The following is a 19,641-nucleotide window of genomic DNA, read 5'->3' as shown; positions in this document are numbered from 1 at the left end:
CTGAAGGTAGGGCAAGATGCAATGTGTGGAAGCTTTACAGAAGGCCATCCGATTTCAAGAGATGAAAAGTCTTGACTGTCAATAACTATTAAGCAATGGAATAGCTTAATAGTTATAGGTGTTGTGGTTACCCACCTTCCTGGTGTTGTGGTTGCTTACTCTCAGTGGGATGAATGGAAAGTTTGTTTGTTTATTTATTTATTTATTTATTTATTCATTCATTCATTCATTCATTCATTTATTTATTCATTTATTCATTTGTCCAATACACAAATACATAGGAAGAAAAAAAGACATTTGGTAATATATATAAGGGTAAAAGTGAACTTAGAGAAGAGGATATATTAAAGGAAGAGAATATATATGATAGATGAAAGAAAGGAAAGACAATTGGATAGGGGACGAAAGGCACACCAGTGCACTTATGTACGCCCCTTACTGGCCTCTTAGGAACATGGAGAGGTCAATCATGGAGAGTCTAAGGGAGAAATGTTGGGGGTTAGGGGTTGACACAATTGAGTCCGGTAATGAGTTCCACGCTTCGATAACTCGATTGTTGAAATCATATCTTTTACAGTCAAGTTTGGAGCGGTTCGTATTAAGTTTGAATCTGTTGCGTGCTCTTGTGCTGTTGCGGTTGAAGCTGAAGTAGTCATTGACAGGTAGGACGTTGCAGCATATGATCTTGTGGGCAATACTCAAATCGCGTTTTAGGAGCCGTAGTTCTAGTCTTTCTAGGCCCAGGATTGTTAGTCTATTTTCGTAGGATATTCTGTTTCGAGTGGAGGAGTGAAGGGCTCTTCTGGTGAAATATCTTTGGACATTTTCAAGGGTGTTGATGTCTGAGATGTGGTATGGGTTCCAGTTTGCCTCTTTTGTGGGGGGTTTCCGGAGGGGGGAAGACGCTCCAGGCATTCCTTAGACCTTTTTGTGATTTTTTTTTCTACAGGGTTTCACACATGGCAGGTCGCTTATGGCTGTGAGCTCAGAGGAAACAGGACCAAAGAAGGTTATTCGCAATATGGCTACAACGGGAGAACCTTCCTCACCTTCGATAAAGAGAACCTGCGATGGTTGTCTCCTGAACCCCAGGCCCAGATCACCAAGAGGAATTGGGATGCTAATACACGGTGGTCCCAGAGAAATAAATGGTATCTGGAGGAAGAATGCATTGAATGGCTGGAGAAGTACCTGTCTTACAGGAAGGAGATGGTGCCAAGAACAGGTGGGTGCCCTGGCGGAAGAGAAATAACAGTGCTGGGTTTATGTTAGATGAGAGATGAGGTCCTGAGCCACTGGTTCTCAATCTAAAGATGTGCGGACTTCAACTCCCAGAATTCCCCAACCAGCAACGTTGGTTGAGGAATTCTGGGAGTTGATGTTCACCATGACTCTCAAGCAGGCAAGGTTGGGAAACGTTGCCATAAGCCAGGAGTCCCAACTGCCAGGCCATATGGGACTGGACCGTATGAGTAGTGGGCAAACGTGCGACACATTGCTCCACCTGTGTGAGTGGCGGGTACTCGCACTTGTGGGAGAAACTCCATTCATTCATTCATTCATTCATTCATTCATTCAGTTAGTTATTTAGTTATTTATTTAGTTGTTATTTAGTTATTTAGTTATTTATTTAGTTATTATTTAGTTATTTATTTAGTTATTTAGTTATTTATTTAGTTATTTAGTTAGTTATTTAGTTAGTTAGTCCAAAACACAATGAGGGTTTTAGTGGGTATATATCTATATACACATAGTAAAATACACGATGAAGGTTATAGAGGAGATACTCATAGTAAAATATATCTAAGAAATAATAGAAAAGAAGATATAGTAATAGAACATATCAATGAAAGAATAGAAGAAGAGATATAGGAACAGAAGAAAGGAATAGGAGATATAGGAAAGCAATAGGACAGGGGACGGAAGGCACTCTAGTGCACTTGTACTCACCCCTTACTGACCTCTTAGGAATCTGGATAGGTCAACTGTAGATAATCTAAGGGTAAAGTATTGGGGGTTTGGGGATTTGCGCTTGTTAGTATTCCACATTGGCTTATAACCAATGTTAGAATCCTAATCTTAGAAAACAGAGTATATGGGGCAGTGGTAGTTGTTCAGCCAATAACACAAACTAATAAGTGGAGTATAAATATTATTTACAATATATATAATAAAGTAATCAGTAAACAATCCACTACATACATATTCAAGTCAAGCAATCATATACAAACAAGATATCAAAATATACAGTCCTATGCATACAGCAGCTAATCAATAATAACTGGACCAGATTATCTGAGAGACCGCCTTCTGCCGCATGAATCCCAGCGACCGGTTAGGTCCCACAGAGTTGGCCTTCTCTGGGACCCATCGACTAAACAATGGCGTCTGGCAGGACCCAGGGGAAGAGCCTTCTCTGTGGTGGCTCCGACCCTCTGGAATCAGCTCCCCCCGGAGATTAGGACTGCCCCCACCCTCCTTGCCTTTCATAAACTCCTCAAAACCCATTTCTGTCGTCAAGCTTAGGGGAACTGAGACACTTTCCCCTTGCCTATGTAGTTTCTGTGCACAATATGACTGTATGTATGCTTTTATTTACTGGGGTTTCTCTTTTAGATTTTTATATGTATAATTGCTATTTTAGATTCTAATTATTAGGTTTGTCATTATGTATTGTTTTTATCATTGTTGTGAGCCGCCCCGAGTCTACAGAGAGGGGCGGCATACAAATCAAATCAAATCAAATCAATAAATAAATCTAATAAATCTAATAAATACATCTAATAAATAAATCTAAATAATAATAATAATAATAATAATAATAATATTATTCCCCTTCAAAACACACAGTCCTATATACCTATATAATTCTACAATATTCCTCTCCTGCGTTCCGAGACCGCCCACAAAAGTCAAATTTCCGCGAAGTAGAGTTGTGAAAGTAAATACACCATTTTTGGCTATGAACAGTATCAAAAACCTTCCCTTAACACTTTAAACCCCTAAATTGCAATTTTCCATTCCCTTAGCAACCATTTAGATTATTACTCACCGTGTTTATTTATTAAAGTTTATTTTAAAAATATTTATTAAAGGCAGACGAAAGTTTGACATATGACACCATTGGGTGGGAAAAACCGTGGTACAGCGATACCTTGTCTTACAAACTTAATTGGTTCCGGGACAAGGTTCTTAAGGTGAAAAGTTTGTAAGACGAAACAATGTTTCCCATAGGAATCAATGGAAAAGCAATTAATGCGTGCAAGCCCAAATTCACCCCTTTTGCCAGCCAAAGCGCCCGTTTTTGCGCTGCCGGGATTTCCCTGAGGCCCCCCTCCATGGGAAACCTCACCTCCATACTTCTGTGTTTTTGCGATGCTGCAGGGGAATCCCAGTAGGAGAATCCCAGCATTGCAAAAACGGGCGCTTCACTGGCAACAGAAGTCCGGAGGTGGGGTTTCCCAGCGAAGGGAGCATCAGTGAAATCGCAGCATCGCAAAAACACCGAAGTCCTTGAAACCCCACCTCTGGACCTCTGTGTTTTTGCGATGCTGCAATTTCACTGAGGCTCCCCTCGCTGGGAAACCCCACCTCCGGACTTCTGTTGCCAGCAAAGCGCCCGTTTTTGCCCTGCTGGGATTGCCCTGCTGGGATTCCCCTGCAGCATTACAAAAACATGGAAGTCCGGAGGTGGGGTTTCCCATGGAGGGGAGCCTCAGGGGAATCCCAGCAGTGCAAAAATGGGTGCTTCGCTGGCAACGGAAGTCCGGAGGTGGGGCATCCCAGCAGCAGCAGTGGGTTTGTAAGGTGAAAATAGTTTGTAAGAAGAGGCAAAAAAAATCTTAAACCCCAAGTTTGTATCTTGAAAAGTTTGTATGACGAGGCGTTTGTAAGACGAGGTATCACTGTATAGGGAAAAAACCCGTGAAGTATTTTTTAATTAATATTTTTGAAAAACCGTCGTATAGACTTTTCGCGAAGTTCAAACCTGCAAAAATTGAGGGAACACTGTAGTCCCAATTTTGTGTCATCTGCACTTCTGGTAGGCATTTTCCAGTTCTATTTTTTTTCTACAATTAATAAGACTAGTGTTGTTATTTGCATGATTTACTGCTTTTTAACAGCAGAAACCAGGCTCAGAGATAAGAAAATGTTTCGAAGTAGACAGCTTGTTAATTAGAGAGATTTATAACCTTACATTTAGTCTGAAAGAGTTGAAAGCATTTTTCTCCCTACCGGAGCTGTAAATTACAAGGATTGAAGTGGAAGAAATAAAAGGAATGTCATTTTTTTTTAAGATTACCAGTCTGTGAAGCTCTTATTATTAACAGTCAGCCGATTCTAGCCTGATCCAGAACACCTTCTAGGCAGCTTTCAGAACATCTTGCAATCAGTGTTTAAGCTCTGCTCCTAAATCGCAGGATAATACTGTGTAGCATTTCAGTTCCAAAAGCGAAGAGATGCTCTGAGAGCTGGTGAGGCAAATATTTCAAGCAGCTCTGCGAGGTTTTTTTTCCCTTTGCTAAAATTGTGTTCAAATTGTACCTTTTTTCTATTCCTATAACTCTTCTTCTATTATTTCATTGATATGTTCTATTACTATATCTTCTTTTCTATTCTTTCTTAGATATATTTTACTATGAGTATCTCCTCTATAACCTTCATCATGTATTTTACTATGTGTGTGAAGGGATTGGATACTGTAGCCTAGAGGATAATTCTCTGCCTTACAAGGCAAAGGTTGCAGGTTCAAGTCCCAGTGGGTATGGCTAGCTGATGAGGCCAGAATAAGGCCGAAATAGATCTATCCTAGTCTCCCTTAATTTTCAAATTCAGCAAAAAAACATGTGTTTTTGTAGATTTTCATGGGTATATGTATGTAGATTGTTCTGAGTTCGGGTTTTGTCCCGTGTAATATTTTGATGATTTTTCTCTGGGATGATTCTTTGTTGGATCTCTTCACTGTTGGGAGAGGCTTTTATTTTGGATTTGGTGGTTTTTTTCTAGGTAGGTGGTAGGATCTGTGTTTAGAAGTTTGTAGGCAGGATTTTGTAGTAGGATGGATAGTTTTTCCTTGTAGTCTGATGTATTCATCACCACTGTGGAGTTTCCTTTGTCTGCTGGGAGGATGATTATATTGTTGTCTTTCTTCAAATTGATAAGTGCATTTTGTTCTTCTTTTTGTATGTTGCTTCTGGGTGGTTTTCTAGAGCAGAGAATATTGGTGACTTCAAGTCTGATTTTTATTGGCTTCATCTGGGTTGATTTTATTTAGGGTAGCTTCAACTCCACATATGATGTTTTCAATTGGGAAAATATTACACGGGGCAAAACCCGAACTCAGAACAATCTACACATATACATATATACATATATACGTATATACGTATATACGTACATACGTACATACGTACATACGTATACTGTATACATATATACATATATACATATATACATATATACATATATACATATATACATATATACATATATACATATATACATATATACATATATACATATATACATATATACATATATACATATATACATATATACATATATACATATATACATATATACATATATACATATATACATATATACATATATACATATATACATATATACATATATACATATATACATATATACATATATACATATATACATATATATATATGTTAACCTGAGAACAAGGACAGAAACACCAGCCTGAAGATGACGACTGAGACCTCGTCGAAACGTCGCCAGAAATTTCCAAATCCTACACGGGAAGAAACCCGAATATACCAAGACCGTCATACCTGTACCCGTGAAAATCTACGAACACACACACACACACACATATATATATGTCTCACATTTTTTTTGCTGAATTTGAAAATTAAGGGAGACTAGAATAGATCTATTTCGGCCTTATTTTGGCCTCATCAGCTAGCCATACCCACTGGGACTTGAACCTGCAACCTTTGCCTTGTAAGGCAGAGAATTATCCTCTAGGCTACATACCCACTAAAACCCTCATTGTGTATTGGACAAAATAAATAAATAAATTAATAAATAAATTTTCCAGGCAGTCCTATAAAAGGAAACAAATCAAAAATGAATTTATTTATTTTGTCAAATGGTGGGGAAATTTGGTGTTAATTCCTGTTGTGACATTTCTGCAGAGACCCCAGTGGTGACAATGAGCAAGATGGAGGTTGAGGATGGGATGGAGATGCACATCTGCCGGATCCATGGCTTCTACCCCAGGGAGATCGATGCCTCCTGGACAAGGGACGGGGAGGTCTGGCTGGAGGACACCTTCCATGGGTTTGTGGCCCCCAACGCAGATGGGACCTACCACTACTGGATCAGCATCCAGATCGATCCTAAAGAGAGGGGCCGCTATCGGTGCCATGTGGAGCACGATGGCCTGCAGGACCCCCTGGACTTGGCTATCACAGGTAAATGGCTCAGTTGCGGGTACCCCAAGACTCAATTCGATCAGCGGCAACTAGCTAGGGACATCCTAGAAGGTGGTACCAAGTTACCGGGGGTGCTCAGGATGGTTGCAGGAGTGGTACTTATTCAGGAGATCATCACCAGATAAAAGACCTCCCGAAAATTAGGGGGGAAGGGGCGGCTCAGGAAAAAGGGCCTGTAAAGAGAGGAGAAGAAGGAGAGTAAAGAAAGGAGAGAAGCAGCATGAAGGATAAAAACAGACTCAAACTCAACCCTGATAAGACGGAGTGGCTCTGGGTTTTGTCTCCCAAGGACAATTCTATCTGTCCGTCCATCACCTTAGGGGGGGGAGTCATTGACCCCCTCAGAGAGGGTCCGCAACTTGGGCATCCTCCTCAAACCACAGCTCACATTAGAGAAACATCTTTCAGCTCTGGCGAGGGGGGTGTTTGCCCAGGTTCACCTGGTGCACCAGTTGCAGCCCTATTTGGACCGGGAGTCACTGCTCAGTCACTCATGCCCTCATCACCTCGAGGCTCGACTACTGCAATGCTCTCTACATGGGGCTCCCTTTGAAAAGTGTTTGGAAACTTCAAATCATGCAGAATGCAGCTGCAAGAGCAATCATGGGCTTCCCCAAATATGCCCATGTTACACCAACACTCCGCAGTCTGCATTGGTTGCCGATCAGTTTCCGGTCACAATTCAAAGTGTTGGTTATGACCTATAAAGCCCTTCATGGCACCAGACCAGATTATCTCGGGGACCGCCTTCTGCTGCATGAATCCCAGCGACCAGTTAGGTCCCACAGAGTGGGCCTTCTCCGGGTCCCGTCAACTAAACAATGTCGTTTGGCGGGACCCAGGGGAAGAGCCTTCTCTGTGACGGCCCTGGCCCTTTGGAACCAACTCCCCCCAGAGATTACAATTGCCCCCACTCTCCTCGCCTTTCGTAAACTTCTTAAAACCCATTTCTGCCCTCAGGCATGGGGGAACTGAGATATTCTTTCCCCCTAGGCCTTTACAATTTACGCATGGTATGTCTGTATGTATGTTTTGTTTTTATAATAAGGGTTTTTTTTAGTTATTTTAGTATTGGATTGGATTGTTACATGCTGTTTTTATCATTGTTGTTAGCCGCCCTGAGTCTACGGAGAGGGGCGGCATACAAATCCAATAAATAAATAAATAAATAAATAAATAAATAAAATAAAAAGAGACAGTGGAGACTGAGGCAGAAGTATATTGGAGGAGGAGGAGAAGGTGTGGATAGCAGGTATAAAGGAGGGAATGTTTGTCAGCTTATCCTGTCACTACCCTGCCTCTTGATCCCTGATTGGTCGGCCTGTGTGAGAAGTGATACGGGCCAGAGAGAGAGAGAGAGAGAGAGGGTGTTCTGACCTAGGCTTCCTGATCAGCACAAACGGTATCCCAAAGTCCTTTTTTATTTTATCGGGTGGTAATTATTTTCATTCCCAGCCGTAATAAGTCCCAAATAATGATAACAAGTCTGACAACAGTCTTTCAGAGAAAGGCAGATAAGCACACCAACCTTAAACTTCCTTGACAAGCTTCCAAAGACCAATTAGCAACAAACTTGGCAAGGCCAAACAGAAAAAAAGAGTCTGAGCTAGAATGACACATGTTGAACAAAGTTGCTTCCTGTGATGAGCCCTTCTGTGTGCTCCCATTATATAACCTTTGGGAGGGAACAATTATCTCCAAGACTTACTCCCAAATAGTCCTTTTTCTCTGTTCTTGACTTCTGGCAGAATACATCAGACGCTTGAACACGTTGCTATGTTTTGGGCCCTAGCAACATTTCAGTGACTTATGGAGAGGCCTTTAGGAGACATGAATCTGATAGAGGTGCTGGTATACCTAGACGATATCATGTTTGGTGTGACTCTTGAACAATATTGATTGATTGATTGATTGATTGTTAGAGTTGAAAGGGACCATGCAGGTCATCAAGTCCAACTCCCTGCCTGAGCAGGAATCCTAAAGCACCCCAGCCAAGTGGCAGTCCAATCTCCTCTTGAAAGTGTCCAGAGTTGGGGAGTTCACAACCTCCGCAGGCAGGTTGTTCCACTGGTTGATCACTCTGACCGCCAGGAAGTTCTTTCTTACTTCTAGGATGAATCTCTCCTTGGTCAGCTTCCAGCTGTTGTTCCCCGCCTGGCCCTCTGGTGCTCTGGAGAATAGAGTGGCCCCCCTCCTCTCTGTGGCAATCTCTCATATACCTGTATACCACTATCATGTCCCCTCTGGCCCTCCTTTTCTCTAGGCTATCCATGCCCAGTTCCCACAATCTCTCCGTAAGTCTTGGTTTCAAGACTTGAGAACATGGAGAAGGTTCTGACTAATCTCCTTGAAGAAGGGTTGAACCTGTCCCTGGAGAAATGCTAGTTTTACCAACCATCTGTTGGGAAGCTCATCCTCTCAATTATCTGTTGAAAAATGAGGAAGAAATAGATGGGTCTGACAGTTTAAGTCCGCTCTAGCAGGATAAGGGGCCTAGGAAGTCCTGGGAGTTGATTCAAGCAGAATAAACAAAGCAGTGTGAAAAGGCTTTTGATAAACCAAAGAGGAGCCTGACCAATGACCTTGTCTTAGCCTTTATAGAGCCTTTATAGATTCAAGCTACACATTGAATGAGATGGCCTTGGAAGGGTTAGCCACCTTGCCTGGATTATATTTCAGCCTAAAATAGGAGGTCCCAGCCTGTGGGCCATGGCCAACTACCAGGCTGTAGGCTAATCGCTGGCAAGTGTGTGTGCCTCAGATGCATGGTGTCATCATGAGCATTTGTGCCCCCACTCACGAGCCTTGTGGTGGGTGCTTTCAGCCCCACTTGTGCTAGCTTTGTCATAGGTGCTTGCGGCTTCACTCGTGTGAGCATCACTGCAAACATTGCAAGCACACCCATGTGCTTGCCCCTCCCACAAAATCATCCCCCTTCCCTCCTCCTCCAGCTCTGGCTCGACAACCCAGAAAGATTGGGAAACTCTGTCCTAAAGTACCGGCATGAAATATGATATTCACAGACCCAGTCTCACCAGCCAGAGACATTTAATGTACGTACAGGCCATTGGTGAACTAGATCTCATTCATTGCGGGGCCTTTATTACTTTTACAAATAACTCAGATCCAACACACCTTTCCCCTCCTATTTTTTCCCACAACAACAACAACCCTGTGAGATAAATTGGAGAGAGAGAGAGAGAGAGAGAGAGAGGGATAGGGAGAGAGAGGGTCCAAAGTCCCCCAGCTGGCTTTTATGGCTAAGGCCATGCTACAATTCACCATCTCTCCTGCTTTGTAGCTTTTGTAGATCGTCACTATTAGACCAACTGGCTCTAATTTTTACGAAGCAAACAAACTGAAACTATATGATATGAACTCTTGGTGATTAAAGAATAAAATGTAAATAGTCAAGCATAAGGGAAAAGATGCCCAATTCCACAATTATGACATATCAAAACAGTTTATAAAAAGCAAAAAATATTTTTATTTTGTGGTTTTTAATGGATGAATGGATGGATGGATGGATGGGTAGGTAGGTAGGTAGATAGATAGATAGATAGATAGATAGATAGATAGATAGATGATAGATGATAGAAAGAGAGGATAAATGATGGATGATAGATACATGATTGTGTTATTGAAGTTTTTGTTTATACAGTAGTACCTCTAGATACGAGCTGCTCCACATGCGAGTATTCCAAGATACGAGCCACGACGGGAGCGAAATTTCTTTTCGAAACTCAAGCTCAAATTCGGGATACAAGCCGAGCTTCCACTAGGTGGCGCAAGAATCCTTGCTTCTGGTTATCTCGGAGGGGAAAAACAAAGTCTAAAGCCATTTGTTCCAGATACGAGTTGTTCGACATACGAGCTCCGTTCTGGAACGAATTAAACTCGTATCTAGAGGTACTACTGTATATAAATTGCTGAGAGTCACAAGATTGCAAACTACTGTTTTGGAGCTGAACATCTAAAGAGGAATATCAGCTGCCTTCATGATGGGCTAGTGTGAGAAGGCAGTATCATGAGGACATGACTTATAACAATGGTTATCTTGGGTCTTCATGCTACAGTTGGAGGGACATGAAGATGAGACCCTTAAACTTCCTAATTTTGGGAAATTGCAGTCCTTGGGCTGCATTAATTCTCTCCTTTAATTGGGAGGATTGTTTGGGGTTCTCGTTCAATTATCTTCTCTTTCTCCCAATTCAGTTCCAGAATCCAACCCGAGGCTCTTCATCAGCATCATTGTGGCTAGTATTTTCCTGGCATGTGTGATGCTGTTGGCTGGGATCCTGGTATTCATCAGTAAGTATCTTTTTTTGTGGGTGGGTGGGGTGGGTGATTGAAGGAAGATGGGGAGATACCTCTCAAATTGCTCCCTTAGGGGGGAGGGCTTTTTCTGGGCTTCCTTCTGTTCTCTTGCCTTCAGAAGTTTATTTTGTTTTGTTTTGTTTTGTTTTGTTTTATTATGTATGTATGTATGTATGTATGTATGTATGTATTTATTCATTCATTCATTTATTTATTTATTTTGCCCAATACATAATGCACATCGAAGAGAAAGATATGTAATAATATAAGTAAAGAAAAGAATAGAAGAAAAGATATAAAAGTATAGGTGAACATATTTGAAAGGAAGGAAAGATAAATGAGATAAAGAGAGACAATTGGACAGGGGACGGAACACTGGAGAAGGGACTGGACAACCATTTCTTTGAAATGATATAGGGCTGTGATGGTGAATCTACGGCATGTATACCACAGGTGGCATGCAAAGCCATATTGGGGGGCATGCAAGGCATTGCCCTATGTCTGCTCCAGTGCATATGCGCACGCTAGCCGGGTGATTTTCAGCTTTGGGGAAGGCCATTTCGCCCTCCGGAGGCTTCAAGGAGTTTTGGAGGAGATGTCAGCTGGATCTCTTCTTGGTCTCCCACCAACAAAGGCTTTCTAAGTATAAACTAATTGGAAAAAAAGTAATCCCTGAAGCCCCTGAGTGCAAAAAACTGCCTAGTGGGTATACTGGACATTCAAAAAAATGAATTTCTGGTTTTCTCATTGTGCTGTTTTTTACACTCCAGAGGGTTCAGGGAAGCTTCCTGAAGCCTCCAGAGTGCAAAAACAGCAAAACGGACAAACTGGAAGTCCATTTTCTGAACTTATTATTACCTTTAAAGCCCTACATGGCCCAAGACCACCTCCTACCACATACCTCCCAGTGACTGGTTAGAGCCCACAGGGTTAGAAACATAGAAACATAGAAGACTGATGGCAGAAAAAGACCTCATGGTCCATCTAGTCTGCCCTTATACTATTTCCTGTATTTTATCTTAGGATGGATATATGTTTATCCCAGGCATATTTAAATTCAGTTACTGTGGATTTACCAACCACGTCTGCTGGAAGTTTGTTCCAAGGATCTACTACTCTTTCAGTAAAATAATATTTTCTCATGTTGCTTTTGATCTTTCCCACAACTAACTTCAGATTGTGTCCCCTTGTTAACGCCTTGAAGAAGGGTTAGCCTTCTTCGGGTCCCGTCAGCTAAACAATGTCAGCTAGAGGGTCCATGGGGCAGACCCTTCTCTGTTGTGGTCCCAACTGTCTGGAATCAACTACCTTCTGCACTACCCCAGCCTTATTGGCCTTCCGGAAAGCTGTAAAGACCTGGTTTTTCTGACAGGCCTGGGTCCATTGACCTCGGGGAGATGATTAGCGAGGCTGGCTCATGAATGTTTGGATGACTGTAACTATTTTAAATTGAAACATCTTTTATATTGATTTATACCTGTCTTTATTGTGAGCCTCCCTGCGTCCCTAGGGCAGTGATGGCGAACCTATGGCACGCAAGCCATTGCCCTAGTTTAGCTCCAATGTACATGTGTGTGCCAGCCGGCTGGTTTTTGGCTGGTGTTCAGTTCTGGAGACCTCACCTACAAAAAGATATTAACAAAATTGAACGGGTCCAAAGACGGGCTACAAGAATGGTGGAAGATCTTAAGCATAAAACGTATCAGGAAAGACTTAATGAACTCAATCTGTATAGTCTGGAGGACAGAAGGAAAAGGGGGGACATGATCGAAACATTTAAATATGTTAAAGGGTTAAATAAGGTCCAGGAGGGAAGTGTTTTTAATAGGAAAGTGAACACAAGAACAAGGGGCACAATCTGAAGTTAGTTGAGGGAAAGATCAAAAGCAAGGTGAGAAAATATTGTTTTACTGAAAGAGTAGTAGATGCTTGGAACAAACTTCCAGCAGACATGGTTGGTAAATCCCCAGTAACTGATAAACATATATCCAATGTAAGATAAAATACAGGAAATAGTATAAGGGCAGACTAGATGGACCATGAGGTCTTTTTCTGCCGTCAGTCTTCTATGTTTCTATGATCTCTGGTGGATTCATTTTTTCACTGATATCTTTTTTCCCTTGCAGGATACCGAAAGGATGGCTACAGAGCAGGAACAAGTGAGTGGTTTGCCCCCCGCTTGACATGTTAACTCCCACTCAGAATAGGGATCAGAGGCTCCAATGAGTTCAGAAGTATGACCATGTCCCTGCGAATCCAAATATCCTGAGCAACTCATGAAGCTTTCAGAGGACCGAAAACTACGCTGAGGAAGATGGGCCAGGCTGTTCTTGTGAGCGGAGACCCAAGAAGAAACATCTGATAGGAGAAACTGTGGAAGGACCCAGCTGAGTAGAAGATCCCTCTGATAGGTTGCTCTGTTTTCCAAGCAGGCAGAACGGAAAGGGTTGGCCTAAGCATGATCAGGAAGCTCCGTAAAAGTACAGATCAGGAATAGACATTTTGAGGGAAAAGGAGTTTTGGGGGAGATGTCAGCTGGATCTCGTCTTGGTCTCCCATCAACAAAGGCTCTCTAAGTATAAACTGATTGGGAAAAAAGTAATTTATTTATTTATTTATTGCATTTATATGCCGATCACTCCGATTACCTCCGAGACCCCGCCTTCTGCTGTGTCCGGTCAGGTCCAATAGAGTTGGTCTCCTCAGGGTCCCCTCAGCAGACAATGTTGAGTGGCGGGACTTAGGGGAAGAGCCTTTTCTGTGGGGGGCCCAGCCCTCTGTAATCAGCTCCCCCCCCCAAGATTTGCCCACCCTCCTTGCCTTCCGGAAAAGTTTAAAGACTCATCTTTGTCGCCAGGCCTGGGGTCATTAGATCTTTCCCCCTGACCAACAAGTGTTTTTTAGTGTGTTTTGTGGAATGAGTGATTGTGAATTGGTTTAAATTATTTTAAGATTTTTAGGGTTTTTTAAATTATGTTATTTGGATTAGATGTACCACTATTTTTTTTATATGTGTTGTGAGCTGCCCCGCGTCCTTGGAGAGGGGAGGCATACAAATCCAATAAATAAATAAATTTGTTATTGTCAAAGAATTGCATAGTATCTGTCCAGATGGAGTCATTAATACTTACACGAAGTTGTATTTTATATATATGTATGTATGTATGTATGTATGTATGTATGTATGTATGTATGTATGTATGTATGTATAAATAAATAAATAAATAAATAAATAAATAAATAAATAAATAAATAAATATATTTTTGATTGAAATTTACAGCAGCCTTTGTCACCATCCAGAAAGAAAAACACAAGATAGTAAGGGACTCAGGAATATCATAAGCCAAGTTATATATAAAATAGAGAAGAAAAAAAGGAGGGGAGTGGAAGGGAAACTCCCCCTTTATACTTAAGGCAGCCAATCATAGCGTCAATTGCCTCATGCATGAGTTAAACCCTTTTTACTACTACAACTGGGTGTTCTGGCCTAATGTACACTTTACTCTTCTAGCTATTAAATCCAATATCCTAGCAATATCTATCTATTTATAGCTGGACAGCATATACTGTAAGAACCTTGTGTTTTTTGTATACTTAATGGCTTTGTCATGAGGTCAGCTAAATTAATTTCTGATGGACAATAAATTAGATCTATTGTAATTTCTTTCTGCTGCTTCTCTGACATTACAATATTTTATGTCAATGTGCTTGCTTCTGGTTTTTATTCTCTCTCTCTCTCCTGTTGCCATTTGTATATATGTTGTATCTTCAGATATTGGCATAACTCACTTCAATATCTAAATCCTTTAACAATTGTATAGAAACAGAAGTCTGACGGCAGAAAAAGACCTCATGGTCCATCTAGTCTGCCCTTATACTATTTTCTGTATTTTATCTTAGGATGGATATATGTTTATCCCAGGCATATTTAAATTCAGTTACTGTGGATTTATCTATCACGTCTGCTGGAAGTTTGTTCCAAGGATCTACTACTCTTTCAATAAAATAATATTTTCTCATGTTGCTTTTGATCTTTCCCCCAACTAACTTCAGATTGTGTCCCCTTGTTCTTGTGTTCACTTTCCTATTAAAAACACTTCCCTCCTGAACCTTATTTAACCCTTTAACATATTTAAATGTTTCGATCATGTCCCCCCTTTTCCTTCTGTCCTGCAGACTATACAGATTGAGTTCATTAAGTCTTTCCTGATACGTTTTATGCTTAAGACCTTCCACCATTCTTGTGGCTCGTCTTTGGACCCGTTCAATTATATTCAACTGTACATTTCCACCCCGAGTCAGTTCAGAGAAGCGGTAGATGTAATTGCCAGTGCCTGGAAGCCGTGAGGGTCTGGATGGGAGTTAACAGGCTCAAGCTCAACCTGGACAAGACTGAGTGGCTGTGGGTTCTGCCTCCTAAGGACCATACCATCTGTCTGTCTTGGGTGGGGGAGAAATAACCCCCTCAGATAAGGTTGGCAACTTGGGCATCCTCCTAGATTCTCAGCTGAGACTAGATTAATATCTCTCAGTTATGGCTGCAGGGGGGGATGGCTTTGCACAGGTTTGTCTTGTGCACTAGTTGCAACCCTACCTAGACCAGGAGGCTCTTCACAAGGTCACTCATGCCCTCATCATCTCACGCCTTCTCTATTGCAATGCTCTCTATATGAGGTTACCCTTGAAAAGCATTTCGAGGCTTCCGCTAGTTTAAAATGCACCCATGCAAGCTATAGTGGGTGTTCCAAGGTAGTGCAGTGGTTAGAGTGCAATACTGCAAGCTACTTCTGCTGATCAGATATGTGCCGAGGTGGCGCAGTGGGTAAAGTGCAGTACTGCAGGCCACTAAAGCTGACTGCTAGATTTGCAGGTCAGCGGTTCAAATCTCATCACTGTCTCAAGGTTGACTCAGCCTTCCATCCTTCTGAGGTGGGTAAAATGAGGACCCGGATTGTAGGGGCAATGTGCTGGCTCTGTAATAAAGTGCTATTGCTAACAAGTGGTGGTGTGGTTAGCTCTGGCCCAGCTCCTGCCCCAAGGACTGCGGATGTGAGGGAGACATCCACCCCGAATCTTCGGAGAGGGGCGGCATACAAATCTAAGTAATAAATAAATAAATAAATAAATAATAAAACATGCCGCAGACCTGTTTTGCTCCCTGTGGAATCTGCTGATGAAGGCTCCTCTGACCAAGAAGGCATGAGTGACAGGGAGGAGGAGAGTGTGGCAGACAGCTCAGAAGGAGATCAATTATCTAGCTCCTCCTTGGATTCAGAACAAGAGTTAATGATACAGCCACGTATGCGGAGAGCGATGCATAGGCAGCAACAGCTGAGAGATTATTATCAAAGAAAATGAGGCCACCTGTGGTTGGGTGGGGCTGTAGTCATTAGTGAGGCTGCTATAAATAGCAGCCTGTGGGTTTGACCATTGTGGAGGATTATCTGATCGTTGTGTTTCGTGACTGCTTTACTGACTTTGACCTTTGTGTGCTGATTTTTCCCCACTATGAAACTAAACCAGAGCAAAGTGTGTTTCACTTTGTGAAAGAAGAAGGAAGCTAAGTATCACAGAACTGATAAGGGACTTGTACAAATCACCAGTTTGTTTGGAGATGAGTGCTCTTTGCTATACCAAAAGAGGGCTTAGGTTAAGTGAATTTTCATTATAAAGAACATTGTTTTGAATTTTCAAACGTGTGTGTGTGTCTGAAATTTGTACCTGTAAATTTTTGGGAGGAGTCTACCAGAGAGCCCAACAGAACACCCTCCATCTTGTATTTAGGAAAATCCCACCCCACCTGATCCCTCTCTTGAATCTGCAGCTTTTGTTCCTTCGCTGGGCTGATCTTTGCAGATCCCTCAGCCTGGACGGATTCCTCCTCTTGGTTCCCTCTCAGACTGACCCTGCCTGTTTTTCCCCCCTCCTCTTTGCAGCACGAGTGGACTCTCCATCACAAGGACAGAGGAAGGGACTCTTCCCTCAAGATGGCGTCTTGAACTGTCAAGGATTCTTTTTCTGCTGCTGATGAACAGTTACTTTTGCCACCAAGCTGATTATTTGGTCGCTTTGCTCTTGGATTTATGAAGAAGAGATTAGGAAGGACCCAAGCGGAGTTTCAGATGATCATGAACTGAAGGAGAAGCAGGAGGGTGTGTGTGTTACAGGTGTTATGCCTACCTTCTATGCATCTCTATCTATCATGCTGTTGTATCACATTGCCACTCTAGGATTCATCTCTATTGTTCACGTGATTGTTTCCTGTTGTATTGCTCGCAAGGAAAATGGTTTCTGGACAATGATGGCTTATAATATGCTTATATACGCTACATGAAACAGTGGAGTCTCGATGCCCACATCTAATCTCTTGCCACCTTTTCCCTTCAGATGCTTGTCATTCATAAACACGCCTGGGTTTTAATTGCACTTTTTGCACTTTTTGAAGCCTTACATTTTACAGTTGTTTGATTTATGACTAGTTGACTTCTACTTTATAATACCTTGCTGGACTTTTATAAACTTAAATCTACATCTACCCAGGATTACACTACAATTTTTTTTGCCCTTTCTAGATTTTGTGTTTTAAAGAAGAACCTTGATAAACTTACCTTTTATTTTTATATGGGGAAAATTCCCCCAAAATAAGACCGGGATTTATATCTCTCTGCGTGTGTTTTTGTCTTCAAAAGAGGCGCCATGTCTTACTTTCAGGGAATGTCTTCCACTGTCTCACCTCGTGGCAGTGGCAACAACAGTCCTACCCAGTGGGAGCCTGTGTGACCACTGCCGGCCCACCCAGTGATGGGCTACCAAATTTTTTACTATCACACTGTGGGCGTGGCTTATGCATTTTGTTTTAACATGGAGGGGTCTGTAATATGGTAAATGATTTAGCTTTACTAGATAAATGGTCAAAGCAATGGAAACTGCAGTTTAATGTTTCCAAATGCACTTGGGGAAAAGAAATCCTCAATCTGAGTATTGCATTGGCAGTTCTGTGTTAGCAAAAACTTCAGAAGAGAAGGATTTAGGGTTAGTGATTTCTGACAGTCTCAAAATGGGTGAGCAGTATGGTCGGGCAGTTGGAAAAGCAAGTAGGATGCTTGGCTGCATAGCTAGAGGTATAACAAGCAGGAAGAGGGAGATTGTGATCCCCTTATATATGGAGCGCTGGTGAGACCACATTTGGAATACTGTGTTCAATTCTGGAGACCTCACCTACAAAAAGATATTGACAAAATTGAATGGGTCCAAAGACGGGCTACAAGAATGGTGGAAGGTCTTAAGCATAAAACGTATCAGGAAAGACTTAATGAACTCAATCTGTATAGTCTGGAGGACAGGAGGAAAAGGGGGGACATGATCAAAACAGTTAAATATGTTAAAGGGTTAAATAAGGTCCAGGAGGGAAGTGTTTTTAATAGGAAAGTGAACACAAGAACAAGGGGACACAATCTGAAGTTAGTTGGGGGAAAGATCAAAAGCAACATGAGAAAATATTATTTTACTGAAAGAGTAGTAGATCCTTGGAACAAACTTCCAGCAGACGTGGTAGATAAATCCACATTAACTGAATTTAAACATACCTGGGATAAACATATATCCATCCTAAGATAAAATACAGAAAATAGTATAAGGGCAGACTAGATGGACCATGAGGTCTTTTTCTGCCGTCAGACTTCTATGTTTCTATGTTTCTATGATAAGCAGCACCACCCCACAATTCCAACCCTTGCTTGATTTTTAGTCATGTACTTTGCCCCACCCCAGGCAACCAGATGCAATGGAGTGGGCGGGATCTTCACTAGGGCTTATTTTGTGGGGTAGGGCTTATATTGAGCACACATGTAAAAATCAAGCTGGGGCTTATTTTGGAGAAAACACGCTAGGTCCTTTTAATATCAACATTTTAAGGCATGATTATAGTTTCAGAAGTAGTTTGTCGTGTATCACTGAATCAAAGGCTTTATTTGTTTGTTTATTTGTTTGTTTGTTTACTTACTTACTTACTTACTTACTTACTTACTTACTTACTTACTTACTTACTTACTTATTTATTTATTTGGATTTCTATGCCGTCCCTCTCTGAGGACTCGAGGCGGCTCACAGCATATACAAGAAACAAAACAATAATTTGAATCCAATTAATTAAATAATAATTAATACTACATTAAAACAACCATTTAATTTAATTAAAAAAGGAAAACCTATCAAACCAATCATTCAACACTCATACTTAAACATTCATTGGTCAGGGGGAAGATTTAAAAGTCCCAAGCCTGGCGGCAAAGATGAGTTTTTAAGCTCTTTCGGAAGGCGAGGAGGGTGGGGGCAGTGCGAATCTCTGGGGGGAGCTGATTCCAGAGGGTTGGGGCTCCCACAGAGAAGGCTCTTCCCCTAGCTCCCACCAGCTGACATTGTTTGGTCGACAGGACCCTAAGGAGGACAACTCTGGGATCTCACCGGTCGCTGGGATTCGTGTGGCAGAAGGCGGTCTTGGAGATAATCTGGTCCTATGCCATGAAGGGCTTTATAGGTCATAACCAACACTTTGAATTGTGACCGGAAATGGATCGGTAGCCAATGCAATCCGCAAAGTGATGGCAAGATGTGGGCATTTCTTGGAAGGCCCAAGACTGCTCGCGCAGCTGCATTCTGGACGAGTTGAAGTTTCCGAACACTCTTCAAAGGTAGCACCATGTAGAGAGCATTGCAGTAGTCAAACCTCCAGGTGATAAGGGCATGAGTGACCATGAGCAAAGACTCCCTGTCCAAATAGGGGTGCAACTGCTGCACCAGGCAGACCCGGGCAAAGGCCCCCCTCGCCACAGCCGAAATATGGTTTTCTAA

General features: G+C 41.9%; 1 protein-coding gene across 1 annotated transcript in view; it reads left to right on the top strand.

Moving 5' to 3' along the window:
* Window positions 1-17,454, top strand: part of LOC139159761 (major histocompatibility complex class I-related gene protein-like) — a 33,767-nt gene extending 16,313 nt beyond the window's left edge. Inside the window, exons 3-7 of the mRNA XM_070737134.1 lie at window positions 950-1,225; window positions 6,174-6,452; window positions 10,689-10,784; window positions 12,917-12,949; window positions 16,728-17,454. Of these exons, the coding sequence (XP_070593235.1) occupies window positions 950-1,225; window positions 6,174-6,452; window positions 10,689-10,784; window positions 12,917-12,949; window positions 16,728-16,819 (776 nt within the window). The 3' untranslated portion in view covers window positions 16,820-17,454. The remainder of the gene's footprint in view (window positions 1-949; window positions 1,226-6,173; window positions 6,453-10,688; window positions 10,785-12,916; window positions 12,950-16,727) is intronic.
* The last annotated feature ends 2,187 nt before the right edge of the window (window positions 17,455-19,641 follow it).

The sequence above is a fragment of the Erythrolamprus reginae genome, chromosome 2 (assembly GCF_031021105.1).
Source record: "Erythrolamprus reginae isolate rEryReg1 chromosome 2, rEryReg1.hap1, whole genome shotgun sequence".
Taxonomy (NCBI): domain Eukaryota; kingdom Metazoa; phylum Chordata; class Lepidosauria; order Squamata; family Dipsadidae; genus Erythrolamprus; species Erythrolamprus reginae.
This window is presented reverse-complemented; position numbering and strand designations above follow the sequence as displayed.